The 19,127-nt window shown below is 58.3% G+C and overlaps 3 protein-coding genes across 4 annotated transcripts; all 3 read left to right on the forward strand.

Annotated features, from left to right (window-relative positions):
• Nucleotides 1-1,278: 1,278 nt before the first annotated feature.
• LOC109457719 (uncharacterized) lies at nucleotides 1,279-6,406 on the forward strand. The gene is made up of 6 exons (XM_074316727.1): nucleotides 1,279-1,489; nucleotides 3,514-3,578; nucleotides 3,939-4,061; nucleotides 4,158-4,766; nucleotides 5,313-5,399; nucleotides 6,029-6,406. The coding sequence occupies exons 1-4, from the start codon at nucleotides 1,402-1,404 to the stop codon at nucleotides 4,356-4,358; spliced, it is 477 nt and encodes a 158-aa protein (XP_074172828.1). The 5' UTR covers nucleotides 1,279-1,401; the 3' UTR covers nucleotides 4,359-4,766; nucleotides 5,313-5,399; nucleotides 6,029-6,406.
• A 63-nt stretch (nucleotides 6,407-6,469) lies between these two features.
• LOC141567944 (maestro heat-like repeat-containing protein family member 7) lies at nucleotides 6,470-12,729 on the forward strand. Of its 2 annotated transcripts, XM_074317103.1 has the most exons (5): nucleotides 6,470-7,442; nucleotides 8,807-8,956; nucleotides 9,564-9,718; nucleotides 11,875-12,019; nucleotides 12,498-12,729. In XM_074317103.1, the coding sequence occupies exons 1-5, from the start codon at nucleotides 7,440-7,442 to the stop codon at nucleotides 12,726-12,728; spliced, it is 684 nt and encodes a 227-aa protein (XP_074173204.1). In that variant the 5' UTR covers nucleotides 6,470-7,439; the 3' UTR covers nucleotide 12,729. The 2 variants fall into 2 exon arrangements, with proteins under 2 accessions (XP_074173204.1, XP_074173203.1); XM_074317102.1 differs by lacking the exon at nucleotides 6,470-7,442 and having other exon boundaries at nucleotides 8,407-8,956.
• A 436-nt stretch (nucleotides 12,730-13,165) lies between these two features.
• LOC109457757 (maestro heat-like repeat-containing protein family member 7) lies at nucleotides 13,166-17,605 on the forward strand. Its single transcript, XM_074316331.1, has 9 exons — nucleotides 13,166-13,292; nucleotides 13,394-13,508; nucleotides 13,659-13,799; nucleotides 14,316-14,492; nucleotides 14,791-14,949; nucleotides 15,838-15,939; nucleotides 16,044-16,146; nucleotides 16,619-16,678; nucleotides 17,472-17,605. The coding sequence occupies exons 1-9, from the start codon at nucleotides 13,183-13,185 to the stop codon at nucleotides 17,603-17,605; spliced, it is 1,101 nt and encodes a 366-aa protein (XP_074172432.1). The 5' UTR covers nucleotides 13,166-13,182.
• The last annotated feature ends 1,522 nt before the right edge of the window (nucleotides 17,606-19,127 follow it).

Genomic DNA, 19,127 nt, shown 5'->3' on the forward strand with positions numbered 1-19,127 from the left:
GTCCTAGGGAGCGAGTGGGCTGGATGGGGTGGGAGGGGGCCTCTCAGCTGTCTGCTTCCCTGGTGGGTGCAAACGGGAACACCCCGACCAAAGCCCCTCAGGTCTCCAGGCCCAAGGAGCTGGGCTCTGGGCGTCACTTCCCCAAGGACAGGAGACTGTGGCAGCATCAGGTCTGGCTCCTGCCTGGCCGGGCTAGGCAGTGGTCAGTGATGAGTGTGGCTGAGACTCCAGGTAAGCCGGCAGGAGCTGCTGCCCAGAGAGGAGGTCCTGGTGAGAAACGGCCCTTTCCCCAAAGCTGCACAACAGGGGTGCTTCCTTGGGGTGGTGTGGGGGTTGTCTCCACAGGGCCTCTCCCCCTCTCCAGGGACCATGGGAGCCGGTGAGGAGCTCCCACCTGGTCACCTCCAGGCCTGCCCTGCAGGGGCCGCCCCAGGACCTGGGCCACAGCGCCCCCTGGAGCCTGGTCCCAGGAGGAGTGTGTGACTGGATCTAAGGCGCCCGGCGTGTCAGGTAGAGGGGCCCTGCCTGCCTTCCCCCCAGCACAGGAAGTGGCAGGGAGGGGAGGGTCGGCAGATGGCTGAGGGCCAGGCACTTCCAGCCCTGCCTGGGTGCTCAGCCCTGGGGACTGGGGACATCGTGGCTTCAGGGGCCTGCTTGGCTGAAGCCTCGGGCGCCCCTTCTGGGTGGAGGAGGGCTGGGAGGGGAGATGACGCCAGCAGCGGTCCTGGGAGGTGCTGGCCTGATCTCAGACCTGGGCATCTTCAGTCTAAGTGAACTGTAGATATTGGGGCACTTGGCTGAGTATTTCACATGATGAGTTAGGTTCCCAGGGGACAACCGGCCTAAGGGGGCAGCTCCCCAGCCACAGGACAGACTGAGACCAGCTCAGAAGAGGGGGGACAAACGAAGAGGGATGGGGTCCCCCCACGAGGTGCTTCTCAGGGATGCTGCATTCTAGGACCCCCAGTGAGGGCGAGTCGGGCACAAGCAGGGGGCTGTGTCTGGGAGGGGCCAACATCTGGGGGCTCCTAGCTCCCCTCCCACAGGGCAGACTGGGGTTACCATTCGGGGAATGGGGACAGAAGCCTCGGGTACAAGAGGCATTAGGACCTCAGCAGCGAGACTCCCAGAGGCCGAGGGATGCACATCTTGACCTGGGGGGGGGGGGTACCTCTGCGTCTCAAACGTCCTCCACACAGGGAGAGCCCTGAGTGGGAGACTCCTGGGAAGTTGGGGTGACTCAGGGCCTTTCAGAGGGTCCCATATCTTCCTAGGGGTTGGGATAGGGAAGCAGGCACTGCTCAGCTCATTCCTTTTCTTGCACACGACCAGGGCCTGCTTCCTGCATCTTGTCTGGCCCCTTGTCAATGCAAGCTGCAGACCATTGCCTTGCGTGTACACATGAACCCATACCACAGAAGTCACAAATCAAGCAGAGCAGTCTCTGCCCAATCCATTGAGCATGCATCTTGGAAGCCTAACCTGACAGGTGAGCAGTGGGCCCTGGACCCGGCCTGCCGTGTGGCAGCACAGCCACGGCTCAGAGGTAGTGACGATGGCCCCGCCTGAGCTCGAGGTGTCATGTGGCGGGCATGAGCCCACCCAAATCTGGCTGCCGCTTCACAGTTCTCGCAGGTGCATACCTGTCCCTTTTCAGACCTGGCTCCATGAGAATCCTGGAGCTGGGTAAGGACCAGGGCATTGTTTGGGCTCAGAGTTAAACCCCACGCAGCTGACCGCTGTTCAGCACCCAGAGCAGAGCTAATGAGCGCCTCTTGTATACCAACAACTCCCAATCAGGGTCAGCCTTGCAGAGCCCGGCCCTGATCTAGGCTCTTAAACCCGACTGCCTATGGCTTTTCCACTCAGATGCCTAGCAGATGTCTCACATTTAACTTGACTGAACCTCAAACCTGACCCCATCTCAACTCCACCCTCGGTTTCTCAGACCCCAAGTCTTGCTTTCTGTCTTTCTCTCAGACTCGCCTCTAGCCCGTCGCTGTTCCTACTGGTGCTGCCCTCAGCATAGATATAGAATCTGTTCCCTTGCTCCTACCTTCCCTGGTGTGGGTCGCCGTCATCTGTCCCTGGATTGTTGTGACATGCCGCCCCCCCACTACACCCCCATCTATTCTCAGCGGCACAGCCAGAGCGAGCTTGTGAAACGAAGGTCAGCCCATGCCTCCCCTTCACTCGCAACCTACCCAGGGCTCCCATCCCATTCAGAACAAAAGCCACATCCTTACACAGGCCTCGCAAGGCCGCCCCATTGCTGCTGTGCTTTCATTTCCCACCGCTTTTCATGCTCCTCCCACTCCAGCCAGGCAGGCCTCCGTGCCGGTCCACGAGCGTCCAGACACGGTCCTGCCACAGGGCCTTTGCATCTGCTGTTCCTTTGGCCTAGAATGCTCTTTCCCTAGATATCCATATGGTTTGCTCCTCTTTAAAACCATTCAAACCTGTCCCTGAGACTCTCTGACCTCCTGTATATGTAACCTATATGAGCAAATGCAAAAAGACGTCCTTTAGAAGGGCACGTGACAGTAGGTAGTTTCTGAGAAGGAACCGCTTGGTGTGCCGACTGTCTGTAAGCTGAGGTGCCTTTTACATAGGGGTGTTCACTGGCTGTAGGCACCAGAAGGAACTGAGTCATTTCCCACTGTGTGCCAGCAACCCTCCGAGTTTTCTCGTAAAGGAATTCATTTGAGCCTCAGAACAGTAATAGATACTGGGATTATTGGGCCCATGTGAAGGTGATGGAATTGAAATGAGGGGATATAATCGGCCCAGGCTTGCTCCTCACACACACCGACCCATCTAATCCTCACGATAGTAATAGGTACTGTCCTCTTCCCCATGGCACAGACAGGAAACAGCTGAGACTTCAATTTGCTGCAGGTCACAGGGCTAATAAAGTGGAAGAGCTGAGCTTTGAACTTGGCGGTTTGCTGTTTAACTGTGGCAACTGTGGCTTCAAGCCCCACCCCAGGGCGCTCCTCTGCAGGGAGACGTGAACTGGCCTGAATGCAGGCCTGGTGGCCTGTGTGGCTTTGGGTCCCAGCACTGCCACCATCTCCACCCTCTTGCTTCCTCCCCTCCTGATGCCCCTGGGGGTGGACAGGCTCTACTCTTAGCCTGACCCCAGCCTCTGTGTCGACACCTGGGTCTCTGCTCAGGAAGGGGCCCCTTGACAAGGGGGGTTCTAAGGCTGATTTGGGGTTTCACGCCCATTCATATTCGGGAATGTCAAAGCCCATCTAAAACAGCTCCAATAATTGGTGGCCTCAGGGGGTGACTGCAAGTTCTCTCTTTGCAGTCTTCCATCCCTAGCCTGATGTGGAAAAACCTCTTAACTAAGTTCCCTCAACTGCCTTTCCACATAGGCCTCGGAGGCCCACACTGGAGCTGGGGTACCCCCTCCCCAGGCCCCTGCGGATTTCTGAGCCTTCTGGGCAGTGGGCTGGGGCTGGGGCGGGGGAGGGGGCAAGCCACTCCCACAACATCCCTTTGCAGGATTGCGCCAATCAGAGAGAGAAGCCTATCAGTTCATCCTGGAGTTTCTAGAACGTGGAGAAATGGTAAGGAAATTCTCTGGAATGTTTTGAAAACTGAGGGAGAAAGTAGGGAAAAAAAGATGACAGCTCACGCTTCCTTGGGTTTTGAACAGTCACCCTGGCATGGAAGCCACCAGAATTCAGCCTGCTGGTGCCTCCTGACCTGGGCAGGGTCAGGTGACCAGGCCACCAGACAGATCTGTGTGAGAGGATCTTCCTCACAGACCCTGAGCCCCACTGTCCCCAGAGTCCAGGGGACAGGGCACTGTGCGAGGAAGTCAGGCGAACACCCATGCTGGCTGCTCCATGGTCCAGGCTAGGGGTGAGGGTCCCACGGGCAGCCTGCAGGAGGCGCTAAGGGTGGGAGTGTGTGTTCTGCCCTAGTCCAACTTGGACAAGCTGAAGTTCCTGAGGGCGGTGGACACCCTGAGTGGTGCCGTCCATGCCCAGGCGAATGGCACGATGGATGATTACTTTCCCAAAACCCTTCTGGCCAAGAAAATCGAGGTGAGGAGGTCCTGCAGGGGTGAGGGGGGCGGGTCCCAGACCTGCGGCCAGCCGCGCTCTCTGAGGGGAATTCTTGTATCTCTCTGGCCCTTCTAGACGTTGATCCTCGAAGAGGCGAGTGAGCAGCTGACCAGCAACGTGCGTCAGCAAGCCATGCTCTGCGTCGCCACCCTGAGGTTCCTCCCGCTGTCACCTCCTCTGAGCCCCGGGGTCTCTAATGCTGAGAACATTGGGGTTGGGAGGAAGGGCAAGGTTTGGGGACTTGATGTGTGGGCTGTGGGTGGCAGGGCCCTGTGATTGCCACCTCATGTACCAGCATCGGCGTGGCGAGGGATCCCCCAATTTCACGGCTGGAAGCCTGTTAGGACATCAGTGTGGGGAAGGCCTCTCAGGCAGCCAGGGCTGTCCTTCCCTGGTGAGAAGGCCCCTGGAAAGGGTTTGGGGGCTCAGGTCCCCACTGTTTCCTGGGCCTCAGAGACCAGCAGGAAGCTTCCGGTGCAGCGTCCGGGAAACATAGCCCAGCTCACAAATGTGCTGCACAGCCGGCTGCTCATTCCTCGCTCCCCTCCCTGCAGCCAGGTGGCCCCGCCCTTCAGCTTGTCCCAGAAGCTGGACCTGGTGAATGCGGGGATCTCCCGCGTCTTTGCTCTGCCTCTCAGCATACCCAGTGTGGACTGGAAGGACAGTGCCGGTCTGTACTTCCAGGTGAGGCCACTTTCGCCCCCTGCTGGGGTCCCCAGGGCGGGATGTTGTCTGCTGAGGCCCCTGCTGTCCCCTCAGCTCCCAGGCCCTTCCTGCCCCACCCCCACCTGTCTCCCCAGGGAGGGGCTTGGGCTCCCACGCTGCATCCTTCTCTCATCCAGGCTCCCACTTCTGCAGTTGCCTGACAGCCTCCGTCCTAAGCGGTGACAGGCCAATGAGAAAACCTGTCAATTCTGTGGGATAACAGACCAGTACACTGCCAAATCCGCCCACGATGTTTCAGTTTTTAACATACAAGTTCCCTGATCTAACAGAATGCCTGTCTCGTGGGGACGGTCCCTGGAGCCTGTGTGTTGGGGAGAACCACCCAGTACCTGCATGTCACTGTTTGGCCTACAATCCGGGCTCGTCCTGGGCCGCGAGGGGCAGCACAGAGTGGTGGCAGCAGAGCTGCAGTGGCCCCACTCTCCTCCCCCTGAGGAGCAGTCTGTGGGGATGGGGTGCCATGGCTGTCCGTCCCTCTATACCCCTCGTGTCCTCGCTCCTCAGACAGCCCAGGCCTTAGAGGACATGTTACAAGCTCTCGTGATGGAGGGTCTGGACCCCAACATGGTCATGCTGCAGGAAGTGCTGGAGGTGAGTGGCTGGCTGCAAGGTCAAGGCCGCTGGAATCCTCTGTCCCTTCTGGTTCTGCGACGGAGGAGAGCATCAGTAGGGTCGTCTGGGTGTCTTTTAGCCCAAGGCCACCAGGTCTCAAGCCTCCCCATGACACAAATTCCTGGTGCTCTGCCAGACAGGCTGCCCTCAGGGCACCATCAGGGAAGGTGGGACACACTTTGCAAACCCCTCTGGTCGGGTCTCCACCTGCATAGAAATACTAATACGGCCCCCGAGGGTTGTGGGAGGATGAGTTATACACAGAATAGTGGTCACGGGCAGTGTTGTTAATCTCCAGAGATGCATGGCTCTGAATCGCATCATCCAGAGAGCAGCTCAGCCGTGGCCCTGGCCAGCAGGCAGGGGTTTGTGTGGCTGAGCCATGAAGAGAACCCTTCTCTCCACCCTGCCCGCCCCTCCTCGCCCCTGCTGTGCAATTCTACCTCCGATGAACATTCCTGTAGGAAGAGCTCAGAAGGGAAGAGGTGGAGGCCAGACACTGGCACAGCCTTGCTTTGCCAAGTTCAGGGGCAGGAGGACTCAGGACAGGGAAGGGAAGGGCCGCTCCCTTCCCTGGCGGAGTCGGGGCGTCTCTCTCTCCCTTCCAGATCATCCTGCCTTGGTTAACCATGTCGGAGAAAACGCAGGAGCAGACCCGGGCCTTGGGCGCCATTGCCCACTTGTTGAGGTTCATTTGCAATTTCCCCAAACTGTTGGTGAGTGCTGGGTGGGGCGGGGGCCACGGGCCTAGGGGCACCTGCCTGAGCCGGCCGCTTTTGGTCCTGCCCTGGTGCCCTCTCTGCTCCTGTGGAGCTCTGCCCTTGGCCTCATGAGCTCCAACCGGCCAGACACATCTCAGCCTGTGGGGACCTGGGTCTAGACGGCTTCGCTGGGCCCGCTCTCAGGCTGATGTGTTTCAGGGCTCTGGCTGCCCCATTTCCTGGGGGCTGACTTGGAAGAGTTCTCCTTGTATGGAGCAGCTGAGGTGGGGGGCCACCTCCATTCAGATGACTGAGTGGTGGTTGGGGGGGACAGGTGGCTGTGAGGGGGACACGCTCCCTCTGGGATGCTGGGGAGGTGACCTGTGTCCCCTTCCCGGCAGCACATGATGGAGTTCTCAATCAGCGGGAAACTCATGGGTACCTTAGGCCTTTTCTGCATGAACCCCCACTACGACATCTGCATGGGGGCTTCAGAGGGGCTGCTGTACTTGTTCCAGGTCCTGGTGCTTCAAAGAAGTGAGTGACAGGAGCCTGGTGGCCACGTGGCTGCAGCTGGGGGACCCACTGACAACAGAATCAGCAAGCACCGGTCGCTGTGTCAGCACAGCCAGGGGCAGGCCCCAGTGGGGGAGGGTGCTGGGGGGCGCTACCCATTGCTGGTCCAACGCCCTCTTTTAAGAGACTCAAGGAGAGTCTTAGAACAAAAGGGGAGCCACCTTGCAGCCACCTGCGGTCACCTTGGCTCTTCAGTATTTCCCAGCTGTCCCCCTGCGACTGCTGGATGTAAGACTCGGAAATGAGCATCCTCTCCAGGGAACTACCCGGAGGACGCTGACCCGGACTTCCTCTGCCCTGGGAAAACCAAAGCTACAGACAGCCACACACCTATAGGGGGGCCTGAGGGGTTCACACGTGCCCCCAAGGGAGGTCCAGAGCCCTTGGCTTCTGTGATTCACTAGGATGCACTTCCTATAAAGGTGTTTGCTTGGCAGGGGGGAGGGAACGACAGCTGCCTGGGGAAAGCCCACCCCTCCCCCAGCCACAGTGGTCCTCTACCCACCAGCCTCGTGCTGGGGAACACTCCCTGTCTGTTGGGAAACGTTAGTCCACCCACTGAACCCTGTTTCTTCTCTGGTCCGGAGGGGCAGTGCAGGAGGGTGTGTCCCTGCTCCCTGTGAGGCCCTGGCCTAACTGTTGTTTTCGGACAGGAGGCGTGAAACAGAAGACAGAGCTCATCCTGAAGGAATTGCAGAAGCATTTCCACGGGGAGTGGTTTGTCCACCTACAGGATCTCACGATGGTAAGCCTCGCTGCACACCCTGCATGGGACGCCCGGATGGGGCACGTTTGCAGGAGGAAAGGGCCAGGCTGGGACACAGAGGAGGCACCTCCACACCGGGGACGCCCCCAAAGTACACGAGCCATGCCCTTTGTTGCACTTGCATTGATTAAAGTTGGAGGTTATTAAGAGTTTTTAAAGCAGAGGTGTAGCCAACCCTATCCTCCACCCACAGATCACGCTGGTGTACCTCTGTTTGTGGTCTCGCTTTAATTTCATTCCTTCAGCGAAGGCCTATTGCCCGTCTAAGGTGCAGTGTCCACACATGCAGGCAACGCCAGACACTCCAGCCAGAATCCAAGAAGCAGCCTTGGCCCTTTTCCCTCCCTCACTGTCCATGTCTGTCCTTTCCACCTCTGACTGGCTCTCAAGTCCAGCCACTGTCTGCAGCCCCAGCACGGCGGTCCTGATGCGGTGACCGTCCCCTGTGCCCGGGTCATGGCAGCAGCCTCCTACTGGTCCCCAGTGCCCCAGCACGCTCCCCGCCACCCATTTTCTACGCTGTAATCACAGAATTCTTTCTAAAATCCAAGTATCCTCATATCACTCCCTTCAGACTTTGTCCAGACACCACGTAGCCCCCGAGGGTTTCACTTACTCAAGTCTCCTGCCTCATCTGGTCTCCATCCCCCTTTCCCACCTGGCCCAGGTCTCCCTTGCAGGACACGTAGCCAGACTGACCTTCTCTCCACTTCACGCCTTCACACAGTCTGTTCCCTCTGCCTGGAACTCTCTCCTCATTTTCACCATGTGTGGACTTCGGAGGCATTCAAGTCCAGCCCCAGGGGCCCTTGGTGGCCCCTCCTAGCAGTTTTCACCCTGTGTCTAACTGCCCCATTACTCTCCCAGAGGTGACAGTCAGTTCCTTGAGGGCAGAGGCAGGGGGCGTCTTGTTGGTGGCCTTTCCCAGCCCCAGGAACAGAGCCAGGCAGAGGAGGGACTGTGGTGTTGGAGTGAGCGAGCTTCCAGGGCTGTGTAGATTCAGGGACACGAGGCACCTCTCATGTAGACCATCAGTCACCTTGCTTTGGGATGCTCGAAACTCACCCCCAGAACGCACTTCCAGTGGGACCACCTCATTGCGTTCCAAATTCAAAATAGAAATGCCTTTTGCATCGTTCGTCCTCTATGTGGCGTTGGCTGGGCCATTGCTCCTACCTGGGGACTTAAGAGCTGGTGACAGTGTGGGGCTTGGCTTCGCACCATGGGATGGCTGCTCGGTGAGGGCCAGGGACCCGGTGGCTGGTCTCTCGGAGTCCAGAGGCTTTGGGCTGCCCCAGAGTGGGGTGCCACCGTGGCACAGACGGCCGCTCTTCTTCCCTCAGTGCTTCAGGAAATACCTGACCCCCGAGGAGAGGGCAGATGTGATAATGGTCGCCATGGAGGCCATGGCCAGTGCCAGGAGGAACGACGGCTGTGCAGCTTCCAAGATTTTAGAGACGCTCCTGAAGTACCCGATGCCGGCCCTCGGGAAGGTAGCAGCTCGGAGCGGCTGGACGGCGGCAGGCAATTCCAGGACTCTCCTCTTTGTTCCGTTCTTGGATCTGGTTCTGTTTCCTGCTGATTGGGGCGTAAGGAATCAGAATCCTTTCACTCACCCAGATGAGAAAAGGTCAAATGAGGAGACTTTTTGCAATTGGGAGGAAAGCCCCTCTGTGGGAAGGGGTGAGCACAGTTTCCATCTCCACCAGGAAGGGTAGAAGAATCAGGTCCAGGCATGTCATGTGTCCAGACAACACGTGACGTCTGGGGGTGCCTTCTTCCTTCCGGTGGGAGGTTGCACAGGCAGGGTCCAAGCACACGTGTCTCACTTCTATATGGAAACTTGAGGCATTGACACAGATGAGATGGAGGGCAGAGACTCTTCTGTCAGAGGCGGGGCTGGTTCCCAGGAAAATTAAGACAGTGTTGATCTTTCTTTAAATTTGTTTTCCAAGTTCAGTTGACAAACAATATTATATTCCTTTCAGGTATGGATGTGTGGGGGCCCCACACTTTACGTGGGTGCCGGGTTATGGGACTGCGGCTCAGCGGCGGTTGAGCGTCCAGAGAGAAACTCACTCTCCCTTTCCCCACCGGCAGGTGCCGGAGATTGTGCAGTACATTTACCACAATTTATACAGCATCACTGAGACCACAGCGCAGGCTACCGTGAAGCAGATACTCCACCTACTGGCACAGACCTACACGGACGAGGTCATCCTGACCTTGTTTAAGATGCAGGACCAGTCCCCAAGGTAGGCGACTCCATCACCTCCACAATGACAGGCCCCCAGCAGGCTCCTAATTTGCTCATTCTTAAATGCATCCAATTTTTAATACAAGTCAGGCCCTTGCTTATTTGCGGTGAGGTGATTGTACAAGTTGTGTGGGCTTATTGCAGAAAATTTGGAAAGCATGTGACATTTTGAAAAAGCAAACAAAGAAAACAAAAAACAAAATCCCACCAAGGCAACCTCTGCTATCACTTGGATACAATTTTACAATGGGTCCACCTTTTAAGAATGGTTTTAAAAAGTGAATAGTCAAACTCACGCTGTATTTACTGATTCGCCCATTTTTTTTTTCATTTAACATTTCATCATTGCATTTTCCCCAAGTTAAAACCCTTTTGTAAACATAATTTTAATGGCTGTGTAATATTGTATGTATGATGCAATCGTGTCTTTCTTTGAGCTTTTTTATTTTTTAATTTACATGCAATAACATTCACGCATTTGCTGTACAGTCAGCCCTACTTTTGTTCTTCTGGGTACACATGTAAACTTCACCACCAACCACACTCAAGATGCAAGGTGTTTCCACCCCTCCCCAGAATTCTCTCACGCTGCCTCCGCCCCAGCCAACCCCTTCCGTCACCCCCGACCCCTGACAACCCCTGATCTGTTCTCAGCCCTGCAGTGTTGCCTTTCCCAGAGGCCGTGTGCATAGCGTCCCACAGTGCACGGCTTCTGGCTCCTCGCCGTCAGCACACACATGTGGGACTCATGTAGGTGGTCGTCTGGACCCACAGTTCATTTCATTGCTGAAGAGGGTCCCACTGTGGGACATACCACAGTGTTGTTAACAATTTGTGGTAATAATGCTGCTATGATCAATTGCGTACAGGTTTCAGTGTGAACTGTAGCTCTCATTTTTCTTGGGATTGGATTGCTGGGTCCGTGGGGGTGTCTGTTTAACCTGAAGACTTTCCCACAGTGGCTGAAACAGTTGTCTTCCTACCAGCCACATGTGGAAAATTCCCTCAAGGATGGGAGCTTCCTTGTCATAAAAAACAAAATAAGGGGCGGCCAGTTCGCTCAGTGGTTAGGGCGCGGAGCTCTTAACACCAAGGTTGCTGGTTCGATCCCCGCATGGGCCACTGTGAGCTGCGCCCTCCTTAAACAAAATGAAACAAAACAAAAACACACACACACACAAACGAAAACCACCCAGCCATTGTACCGAGAGTGGCATCTCAGGGAGGTCTGAGATGCACTCCTGGGTTTGTTTGCAGCACGTGGTGTTGGCACCATTTCGTGTGCTTCTTTGCCAACCATGTGTCTTCTCTGGCCAGGTGTCCGAATCTGTTACCCATTTCTCAATAGGCTTGCTTGTTTTCTTTATTGCTGAGTTTTGAGAGTTCTCTATATGTTCTGGATACGAGGCTTTTGTCGGATACATGATTTTCCAATGTTTCTCCCAGTCTGTGAACTATCTTTTCACCCTCTTACGAGTGTCCTTTGCAGAACCAAAGTTTCAAATTTGATGACACCCAATCTATCTTTTTGTTCTCGCGTGGAGTGTGTCTAACGTCACCGGTTCTCCCATGTTTTCCCCTAGAAGGTTTATACTTTGGTTTTGTGTTCAGGTTCACGATTTCCTTTGCAGTTAGTTTTTATGAGGCGTGGGTGGGTGTAGGCCCACCTTCTGCATGTGGACGTCTGATGGTCCCAGCACCATTCGCCGAACAGACCAGCCTTTCTCTGTTGAATTGTCTTTTCACTTCATCAAAACTCAAGGGAACGTCTCTGTGCCTATTTCCTCCTCCGCCTGTTTTGGTAGCTTGTGAATTTCAAGGAGTTGTTCCCCTTCACCTAAGTCATCATACTTATGGTCAAGGACTGGGTCATCGTATCCCTTTAAAATCATCCATGATTTCCTCTCATTACTGATGCTGGTACCTTCTGTCTTCTCTCTGTCTCTCGGTCAGTCTGGCTGGCACTTCGTTAAGGTTAATGATTTTTTCTAAGAATCAGTGTTCACTGACCTGCTCCTGGTTGTTTCCCATTTCTGGTCTTATCTGGATGGTCTCCTTGTTTTGATTGGCACTGGGAAGGAACCTAGCACCCCTCCCCGGAAGCACTGTGGAGCCTGTGCAGGCCACCATGCTGATGGGGTTCTGCCTCGGCAGGGGGGCTCGCAAACCCTGGGCGGTCCTGGCCTCCTGGCCCAGAGGCCACCAAACGATTCTGGAACACCTGCTGCGGAGGCTGACGTCACACCAGAGAGCAAGGGGCCTGGAGCCCGGCCACAGAGGAGAGGTCTCTGCGCTGATCGTAAGTCGGGGCCCACAGAGGGGCTGGGGGCTCAGTGGAACCCCGGATACCCTGTCCTAGGCTGTGCTGAGCTCTTTGGGCCTCTCCCTTTTCATAGCAGTGTTTGGTTGAACATTTAGAATCGTGGGGTGGGGTCTGCGGGAGGCTTTTCCAGGCGACCATACCTTGTAGGGACGTACAACTAGCTCCCGGTCCTCCCTGGGTGGGCTTAGGGAAGACAAACACCACCATCCCCAGCCCCACCTTAACTCAAGGATGGTGAGAGAACAAACCACCACCACGATGGTGAGAGCACTTTCAAGTACCAGCAGTCTGGAAATGGCTCTTGATTTTCCTGGCTCATGCTAAGGCACCCTGCTGTTGTTCTGGCAGCGTGGGTTTTCTGGGCCAGCCGGTCGTGGGAATTGTGGGCCGAGAGTCCCAGCTGGCAGGACCCACGAGGTCAAGATCAAGACCAAGCCCCCCATGTCCCCCCCAGGCCACCAGAGCCATCTATGAGCTCCTGCTGGAGCCGAGTTGGCGGACGGAGGTGCAGACACTGTTCCCCTCGCTGGTCATGGCCCTGCTCTTCCAGACCTCCTTTCTGGTGGTGGAAGGGGGCGCCGCCAGCATCCAGGACCACCAGCACGTCACCGAATGGATGGACCCCGTGAGGTACCTGTGGCCTCGGCCAGAGCTGCTGGGCCTGCGCCGGGGCCCCCCTGCTTAGTACCCATGTCCATTTGCTCCCCTGCTTCCGACCGCCCACCTCTCACCCCTGCCGGACACAAAGTGTGTTCCCTATACCTCATTTCCCAAGTCTCAGCAGACAGTTTGGAACACAGTTTCTTTAATTCCAGCTTCCTAGGCTGAGGCAGAGATTCCGTAACAAGGAATCAGTGTATAGACTCCACAGCCCTGGATGTGTCCCCGGCCCTTCTGCTGGCTTACTGGGTCACCTTGGGGACATCACAGCGCTCTCGGCCTTGGTGTCACAGTTGTAAAATGTTAGTCTGTGTCTCCGAGGGCTGTCCCCGCACCAGCAGATTCTCAGGGAGGTTTGGGTAGACAGGCAGGTCGCAGGTGGGGACAGGATCACAGCGGTAGTAGGGGTGAGGTTGGGGAGGGCCTCCTGTCTGCTGTCTGCCCTCCCCAGTTCCACTGTGGAGGCCCTGAAAACCTTGATGCGAAGCACCGGGTACGGGGACCACGTGTCTCACGTCCAGAAACTCGGGGGCTGGGAGCTGCTCACCAGTCCTGACGGACACTATGAGGGGGTCACTCTGCTGGCCAGGTGAGCCTGTGCTGCGTCCCTGGCCGGAGGCCGCCCCTCCCACGCTGCCGGCCCTCCCCTGTGGCCAGGCCTGGTCCTCAGCACTGTGCTTCCGTGGGCAGGGCCCTGGTCACCAAGAACTGCTGGCACAACCAGCCCGTCTTCAGCTTCGTCATCAGTGTCCTCCCGGGACTGGACAGCACCAGCTACCGCACGGCCCTGGTGTTCGTGGCCGAGGTGAGCAGACGTTCGTGGGGGAGCATGAAGCTCCGGCCTCTTGGCCAATTCTTCCACGTTTCCTTCCTAACGCATGGGACCTGGGTTCCAAGCACTGAGGGCGTCTTCCTCCTTGTCCATTGCTTCAGTCTTTCTCATCTCCTTTGCCAGCTGCTCCGGAGCCCAAACGTGGCAGCCATTGTGGATGACATCACCGTCCACGTTCTGGCCGACGGGTTCCACAGTCAGGACCCCACCACTGTGAAGATATTGCTGCGGGTGGTAGAGACGTTCGCAAAGCACGGGAACATGGTGAGACAGGCCAGAGGCCCACGGCAATCCTCAGGAGGTGCTGTCAATTGGGGGACGGGACAGAGAGCAGGAGGCTCAGCGTCCCCTCCTAGACAGAGCTCACCCCCATGAAGCCAGTCCACTGAGGACAGGGGTCAGAGGCCACCAATGCTCTCTCCCTCCCAAGAGAGGAAAGAGGGGGGTTATTTCAGAGAATAGGCCAAGACAATTCCAGGTCCCAGACCATCGGAGTCTCCGGACATTGGCGTTGTCCCCAGGATGAAAGGCCAATAAAGAGGGGTGGCTGGTGGGGGCAGTGGAGAGGTCTCCTGCATCTCCTCTTTCCCACGGGGACACACATCTCCTGGGCGGCTGCCTCTGGCTGCCACCCATTTACTGGACCAGTGTGGGCTCCAGCAGGAGAAAGCGGTTGCCCGTGTGACCAAACGCTCTTGTAGGTGGAAGGGGTGGAACCCGAGACCGTTCCTTGGTTGGGCAGCTCCGTGGCCTGAGCCCTGAGCAGCCGTCACTCCCCAGGGCAGACAGCTCCGCCTCCTCCAGCCCTTCGTGCTGAATTGCTGCTTCTCCCTGGACGGTGACATCGTGACGGAGACGTTCCTGGTGCTGCAGTGCCTCGTGGGGCACCTCACCTGGCAGCAATCCTCCTCGTTCCTGGTCCAGCTCACCTTCACGCTCGGGCACTTCTTCGAGGAGGTGCAGTGCTCTGCGGGCTCGCTTCCCTTTGCCTGGCGTCTGCAGGATAAGGGAGTCGGGTGGAATTGCCTCAAAAGGCCCTTCCAGCTCAACTACCATGTCATTCTGTGGGGGCTGCGGCTCACGTCCTCTGGGGGGAGGATTGCCAAGGGAGTGCAATGGGACAGCTGTGCTGCTCGAAGCCGATCACATGTGGGGGAAGGGAATGTGCCCGAGGAGGCCTGTGGTCAGTGGGCTGGAGCTTGGGGGCTGCCAGTCCCAGGGCAGAGATGTCCTCCCCACACGCCTTCTCGCCCAGGAGTCAGAACAGCTGCGCTCGGCAGCCTTCGCGATCTACGCAGCCGTCCTAGCCAAGGTCAGGAGGAGGTCCCTCGTCTTCCCCTTGAAGCACCAGGTCCTCAACCTGCTCATCCCCCTGGTGCTGCACCTGCAGGATAGGGACACCAGCGTGGCCCAGGTGAGTGGCTGGTCTCTGGACCCCGTTCCCATGCTGACAGGCTGGGGAGCAGTCGGGGGGCGTCGCCGGGCCCCGACCTTGGAGAGTTGCAGGAAGAGGCTTGTGGTGACCCGATGACGCTCATGCCAGTTTCTCCGGCTCCTGGCTCTGTGCCATGGCCACCGCCACACAGTGGGACGCCGTGGCCTTGGAGACGCCCAGGAGGAAACCCCACTGCCTGGCACCAGTCCCTCTCCCCGGTCCCCTGCCCCCTAGCATCAGTGGCCCTCTGTCCCCACACATTCCTTGGGCGCTGGATGGAGACGGGCGCCCAGGGCAGTGTGGTAGTGGGTGGACGGGGCTGGAAGTGCCGTGTTCTGGAATGGATGGGCCCAGGTGTGACCTGAAAGGCTGCACCTGGAGGGTGGCTGGCTCTTTGTGACAGGACACAGGCTCCCAGGTCAGCCGCCAGGCCTCTGACAGGCCCCAGTGAGCAACATGCTAAGCAAGCGACTGGCTTGGGACATTGTCTTTGTGGGGTGGGCCGGGGGTCCCTCCCGGTGACCTCAGCGGTGTTATTCCAGACAAAGCGAACCCTGATTTAGAGGAGTGAGCACCCCAGTTGGGTGATCAAGACTTTGGGGAAATGTTTCCAGAGAGACCATTTTTGGGGGGAGGGAGGTGAGAGGGAACAGTGTCACCTCACTGGGTCTCAGTGAAGTGCCACTGGGAACATTACTTACCAGCGATTTTGTAAAATTCTCATTCGTGGGTAAAAGGGGTGTAGGCATCGCCAAACTGCTTCGAAGTGCCCACCCTTCTCTGGACCCTGGGCCCCCAGGGCTGTGTGCAGCCGTCCCTTGCCAGCCCTGCCCCCATAACTCCACCCACCACGCCTCTGTCTCCCAGAACTGCCGGCAAGCCCTCTGCCACAAGGCCACCATCCTGGGCTGGTCCAGGCTCAAGGCCGTCTTTGCCGAGAAGGACGTGTGGACCATCCTCAGGGCCCTGGTAAGCCCCCGCCTCCTCACCTGGCCGGGACGGTGGGGACACAGCATCTGGTGGTCCTGCTGCTGCTTCTGGGGTTTGGCCGAACTTGGCACCTCTTCTCACAGCTGGAGAAGGAGGCTGGGAAAGCCCTGTGGTTTCTGAAGCAGTGTGTGAGCCTCTTCAAGAGCCCACAGGCCCCCATCCGCCAGGCAGCCGTGTGGTTTGCAGGTACAGCTTTCCCTCGGAGCCACTGTGTCCTTATCCTGTCCTCAGCCTGAGGACCAAGATCTGAGGGCTGGAGGGCTGTCTCCAGCTGCTCCCTCCCCTGCAGGAAGCTCCTGGCTCGAGTGGGGGGCAAGCTTCCTGGAAGGGCCACCATCAGGAGCGAGGGAGGTACTCTGTGGGGAAGCCGGGGGACTGCCTCCCCCCACCCCAAGGAAAAGCATGTCTGGAGCAGAGGGGGGCCTCCTCTCCCTCAGCCCAGTTTGCTGAGGACCCTTCAGAAAGCAGGAGAAGTCATTTCAACTTCATGGGGAAGTCCAGACCTGAGGCTGGTGGCCACGGCCCGAAGTGGGGAGAGAAAGGCAGACAAAGGGAGGGGTTGGTGGGGGTTGGGAAGAGGTAGAAGGGCAGGTGTTGCCAGGTTCCCCTGGTGCTCTCTGGGGCCACTGAGGTGTGTGTGCCCCCACCCCACCCCCAGGCCAGATTATCCAAACCCTAGACACGGATGAGGCCGGCGAAATCGAGGAGGCACACGCAGGTGAGTGGCAGCCTGGCCCCAAGTCCTTGCAACTTTTAGACGGGCTGGTGTTGGTAGAAGAGGCCCCGAGAGAGGAAAAGTGGGCAGCTGGGCCCAGGGATGCGATCCCCGGGACGCAGGGAGGAGATAGGCGGGTCTCCAGGGCACTCAGGTGTGGGGCACCAGTTAGAGCCCTCCTGCCCCCAGGCCCCCGGACGCATTCCCACTGAGCTCCAGACCATTCACCAGCCAGGATAGCTCCTTGGACACGTTGTAGGAGGGATACCCGGCCTTGTCTCACATAAGGGGACACGGGGGTTCCCAGCCCCCCTGGAATCCCACTGCTGCTGCGCTGTGGTCCCCATATTCGCACCCCTCCTTCTGAGACACGTCCTCCCCACACCCTCCCTTCCCTCTGTCTGCCTCGCTCAAGCACCACAGCCCCGACACCAGCCCTGCCACCGCGCGTCCCCAAGGGCTGGCTGCCTGTCGGCCACAGCTCTCTGAAGTCAGAGAACTTCACTCATAGTGGTTCCCTGGGAAGGAGGAGGGCAGAGGCAGGGAGGGGCCCCGGGGGTGAGGATGGAAAGGGTTGGTCGTGTGCACAGGACCAGGAGACACAGCCCGTGAGCCCCCGAGCCCGCGGCAGGTACGTCGTCCTGCTGTGACTGGGCAATGTGACCCCCCAGGAGGCGTGTCCCCTGCACTGGCCTGTTCCTCTCGGCACAGCCGCCCGCCCTGGTGAGCCCTGGGCAGGGCCCTCCCGCCAGCCCGGCAGGGTCACTCTGCAAGCACCGCCGTTTCTGTGTTCCAGCCCTGCGGTCCATGAGGGACGATCCCGACCCCGCAGTCAGCTGCCTCGCCACGCAGACCTTCCACATCATGGAAGCCAGGGAGAAGCTGCTGGACAGAACCCAGACGTCCTGCTTCTGCCTCAGGAGGCCTTGAGAGAGCGGCTTCCGGGGCCGGACAGTGACACGGGCCAGCTCCTGAGCCTGGACGTGGAGCTGTGTCCGCAGAACCTTTAGAATAAAAGTAGACTCGTGAACGAGGAGCAGGGGCTTCCGGGTCTTTCTGCACGAGCCCCTTCTCCGCCGTGTGGGGCAGACCACCTGCTGGGGGCTGCCTTCTCTGCCCCATCAACGGGGTCCAGGCCCCTCCCAGCTGCCCCTCCGCCACGTGGCCTGAGTCCAGAGCACCAAGGCTCTTTGCAACATCAACTTGAGTCACGACCCGGAGGAAGGGTTGTTGGGACCTGAGGAATTCTAAAGCCCGGGGCTTCTGGTCTCCTGGTGGTCACAAGGGTCCTTCTGGCCAGTGGAACCTGGAAAGTCGGGCGTTACTGGGTTCATCAAATGTCCCAGGAGATCACTGCCCGCTAGGAACAGGGCTGGTCCATAAAACACTGCTGCCCGCCCCATGGCACAGCCCAAGTGACAGCGCTCAGGCTTGGATGCCAGAAACTTGGCCAGAGTTTCCTTCACGCCCAGAGGACCTGGGTGAGGCCTGCTCTCGCCCATGGCTCCTGTCGGCATCTGTGTGACCCAGGTCTGTCTGACAGTCTGCAGGGCGATTCTCGGAGTTGCTCTTCCCATGGCCACCAACCCTCCACCAGGGTGTCAACTGTTACCCCTGACCTTCGCTCAGCCAGGCCCCAGGCACAGCTCTGGGAGAGGGACAGTGACCCAGAGTCCTAACCCGTAGGCCCCTCCGTGGCCAAAGCAGCTCTGAGTGGGACGGAGCTGTGCCCACCGCAGGGCTGCTGCCCAGGCATGGTCGGGCTCTGGGACACTGTATAGCCCTGCAGTGCCCGGCTCTGTCACCTGTACCCAAGTCCTAGCCCACCCCACCCCAAGTGCCTACCTCATAGCGGTGGCTGTGCCCCCCACGGTGTTATGGCAGCCTTGGCATGGCAGCTGGAGTCACTTGGTCACACTTGCTGACCAGTCTCAGAGGCAGCGTGAGAGCTGCATGAGTGTCTGCAGTGGTCAGCAGGCTCACCCCTGCCCTTGGCCTGGTCTCTGGGCCCCACATCAGCGGCCACCAGCTGCCCCTTTCGTAGACGGAGGTGAGTGGGGGACGTTACAAGGCTCAAGCACACTCTGCTCCCTTCCTTGGCTCCGAGTGCAGAACTGCTCGGCCGCGGGCAACGATGAAGAGATCTTGTTGAGAATCTGGTAGCAGGTCCAGGGCGCTGGGACAGGACCCGTTACAGAGGCTGTAGTGACGGCCCCCCAAGTCACCTCCCTTGTCTTGGTCAAGCCCAGTTAACGGGCACAGGGAGAGAGACCAGACGGTCGGTGCCGGATCCCTGCACGGCCTCGGCCAACGCTGTCGGCTTCTCGGCCAACACTGTCTTTCACCTGAGAGGGTTGGAACAAACTACCTTTTAAGATGCCGCCCAGCCCGACACCGAATGGCTGCTGTTGAGTCCTGAGACCTTTCCTGGTGGCTGGAAAGCTGCCCCAAA

This window comes from Rhinolophus sinicus, linkage group LG12 (assembly GCF_036562045.2).
Source record: "Rhinolophus sinicus isolate RSC01 linkage group LG12, ASM3656204v1, whole genome shotgun sequence".
Taxonomy (NCBI): Eukaryota; Metazoa; Chordata; class Mammalia; order Chiroptera; family Rhinolophidae; genus Rhinolophus; species Rhinolophus sinicus.

Excerpts from the sequence above, each read along its gene's own strand:
- LOC109457757 (XM_074316331.1), top strand. The coding sequence starts at position 13,183 with ATGCGAAGCACCGGGTACGGGGACCACGTGTCTCACGTCCAGAAACTC. Across the intron at positions 15,940-16,043 it reads GGACCATCCTCAGGGCCCTG|CTGGAGAAGGAGGCTGGGAA; the intron begins GTAAGCCCCCGC and ends CTCTTCTCACAG. Across the intron at positions 16,147-16,618 it reads GGCAGCCGTGTGGTTTGCAG|GCCAGATTATCCAAACCCTA; the intron begins GTACAGCTTTCC and ends CCCCACCCCCAG.
- LOC141567944 (XM_074317102.1), top strand. The coding sequence starts at position 8,585 with ATGCCTTTTGCATCGTTCGTCCTCTATGTGGCGTTGGCTGGGCCATTG. Across the intron at positions 9,719-11,874 it reads ATGCAGGACCAGTCCCCAAG|GGGGGCTCGCAAACCCTGGG; the intron begins GTAGGCGACTCC and ends CTGCCTCGGCAG. Across the intron at positions 12,020-12,497 it reads GAGAGGTCTCTGCGCTGATC|GCCACCAGAGCCATCTATGA; the intron begins GTAAGTCGGGGC and ends TGTCCCCCCCAG.
- LOC109457719 (XM_074316727.1), top strand. The coding sequence starts at position 1,402 with ATGAACCCATACCACAGAAGTCACAAATCAAGCAGAGCAGTCTCTGCC. Across the intron at positions 1,490-3,513 it reads TTGGAAGCCTAACCTGACAG|GATTGCGCCAATCAGAGAGA; the intron begins GTGAGCAGTGGG and ends ATCCCTTTGCAG. Across the intron at positions 3,579-3,938 it reads TTCTAGAACGTGGAGAAATG|TCCAACTTGGACAAGCTGAA; the intron begins GTAAGGAAATTC and ends GTTCTGCCCTAG.